Here is a 2,500-nt window from a genome sequence, read left to right as displayed (position 1 = left end):
CACACACACACACACACACACACACACACACACACAGGAGACTGTCAGACGGGCGGCCTTGTCCAACACCAGAACTACTGACTGGATTAGTCACACGGCGGCTGCACCAGCCAAGTCTGCTCAAACACACACACAGACACTCTCTCTTTCTCTCTGTGTGTGTGTGTGTGTGTGTGTGTGTGTGTGTGTGTGTGTGTGTGTGTGAGTGTGTGTTTGTTTGTTTGTTTGTTTGTGTGTGTGTGTGTGTGTGTGTGTGTGTGTGTGTGTGTTTATGAGGAGTAAATAGGGATGGGACTGTAGGGACTAGTTCTCTCTGATATCTCTGCCCGGGGTTATTCCTGTCTACAGCAGATCTTAATGCATTGGCCAGACACTGGGTATTTATTTGGGGAGATAGGGAGGGAACGAGGGAACGAGGGAACGAGGGGTGGTGGTCATGGAAGGCAGAAGGGGACAGATAACCATGGTGGGGGGGGGGGGGCAGGTGTGTGTGTGTGGGGGGGCTTTTAGATGGAACAGAGGGCAGGTGTTATAGAGGGTATCAAATGTTATTGCAATACAAAATTCTTATTTTCATTTCAAGAGAATGTGATTGCCTTAGAACTGTTGCTGCTAAGGGCGCCCATGAACTGTAGCAAGTGAGTGTAACATGAATGCCCGGTTATCTGACAAGATCTCTCTACCTCTCCTTTCCTCCTCTCCTCCTCCAGGGAAGAGTTTCACTCTCACCATCACAGTGTTCACCAACCCTCCCCAGGTGGCGACATACCAACGCGCCATCAAGATCACCGTGGACGGCCCCAGAGAACCACGCCGTAAGTACCGTGCACCTTCGTCCTCCTCCTCCTCCTCCTCCTTCTCCTCCTCCACCTCATCATCATCATCATATCAGTAATCAGCATCACCACTGAGTTGTGGAGGCAGGGTTTGGTCAATGTTTTCAGCCCATAGTAGTCATGTTGATGTTTTGGTACTCTGTTGCTAACACGGTATGTTGGCGGTGTTTGTGATGTTGTACGTCAGGATGATATTCATGATGCTGTTTGCTTGTTGTTGTTCTGGCTCTGGCTTTAATGGCGGCTGTTGGTTTTAGTTCCAGTGATTGGGAGTGGAGTTAGAGGGTTGTAGAGGGGTGTCCTGTAGATCAGTCAGATCCCCAAGTGGTCTTGCGTTGCGACCCACCGAAAAGGCCTTTGTGACTCATCATAAACAAACCTGACGTCTCAGGCAACCACAGCCTAGTCTTTGGTCGTGACTCATGCTGAACTGGCAGACCAATATCACATGGTCCAGAGCAGGGTGTAGTGTGCGGTTCTGTTCTGTTTCTAGGTGTCCTGCGTCCGTGGTAGAGGTTAGAATAATGGTGAGGGGTTTTATGGCTCGTCGCGTCTGGGCCTCATGGCCGTTAACAGGCTTATTCCCTGTCAGTCGGTTATTCCGGTCGGGAATCTGATGTTGGGCGCCGTGGGGCCATCCAGGGTCTGGCTGGCTCCGACGTGTGTGTGTGTGTGTGTGTGTGTGTGTGTGTGTGTGTGTGTGTGTGTGTGTGTGTGTGTGTGTGTGTGTGGTGGCCCAGGGTCTGGCTTGCTCTAGGTTTTGGCCCATGCTTCAAAGGACGGGCTCCAGTTACAGCACCACTTCCTCCCAACGCGCCAGCCCTGTGTGTGTGTGGTGTGTGTGTGTGTGTGTGTGTGTGTGTGCGTGTGCGTGTGTGTGCGCGTGCGTGCGTGCGTGTGTGTAAGGGTGTGTGTTTGTGGGTGGGTGAAGACGAGTGATGTTTTTTCACAGCTGAGGCTGACTTGCTCTCTCTCTGTCACCACTCCCTTTTTTCTTTCTTTCTCGCTCTCTCTTTCTCTTTCTCTTTCTCTCTCTCTCTCTCTACACTCTCCCCCCTCCCACCCCCACCCCCACCCCCACCCCCCCCCCCCCCCGAATAGAATTCCCCTGTTGTGTCCAGATGGATGACTGAGGAACACACGCTTATTACATCACTCATCATTCCCTTCTCATCTGTTTCCTCATGTACTTTAAAACGCTTGAGGCTGTGTGACATGTACACAATATGGCTGTTATATACAAAGAGGCCAACAGACAGGGGTGAGACTTAGTACTATCACAGCAGGGTCTATGCGTGTGTGCGCATACGTGTGTGTGTGTGTGTGTGTGTGTGTGTGTGTGTGTGTGTGTGTCTGACTCTCTCTCTGACTCTGTGTGTGTATGTGTGTGTATTGTAGGTCATAGACAGAAGCTGGATGATGTTAAACCAGGCGCATTGGCCTTCTCTGAGCGTCTCAGTGAGCTGGAGCAGCTAAGAAGGAGCTCAATGAGAGTAACCCCCCCTCACCATCACCACGTCCCCACGCCTAACCCCCGGCCCGCCCTCAACTCAGCCCCCTTCACCAGCCCCCCACACACACAGATACCAGGTGAGTCCATACAACACACACACACAGACACGCAAACCATATCCCACACCTTTTTACCAGCTGCCAACGCACAC

General features: G+C 51.8%; 1 protein-coding gene across 4 annotated transcripts in view; it reads left to right on the top strand.

Annotated features, from left to right (window-relative positions):
• The window catches only part of runx1 (RUNX family transcription factor 1), a 39,789-nt gene that overhangs the window by 33,059 nt on the left and 4,230 nt on the right, over positions 1 to 2,500 (top strand). For 3 of the 4 annotated variants that reach the window (XM_083684860.1, XM_083684858.1, XM_083684859.1), the window contains exons 4-5: positions 711 to 815; positions 2,235 to 2,426. In XM_083684860.1, coding sequence (XP_083540986.1) covers positions 711 to 815; positions 2,235 to 2,426 — 297 coding nt within the window. The remainder of the gene's footprint in view (positions 1 to 710; positions 816 to 2,234; positions 2,427 to 2,500) is intronic. The other variant, XM_083684861.1, reaches the window with a different exon arrangement.

Source organism: Argentina silus, assembly GCF_951799395.1.
Source record: "Argentina silus genome assembly, chromosome: 14".
In the NCBI taxonomy this organism is placed as follows: Eukaryota; Metazoa; Chordata; class Actinopteri; order Argentiniformes; family Argentinidae; genus Argentina; species Argentina silus.
The sequence above is the reverse complement of the archived record's forward strand: the minus strand, read 5'-3'. Positions and strand labels throughout refer to the sequence as shown.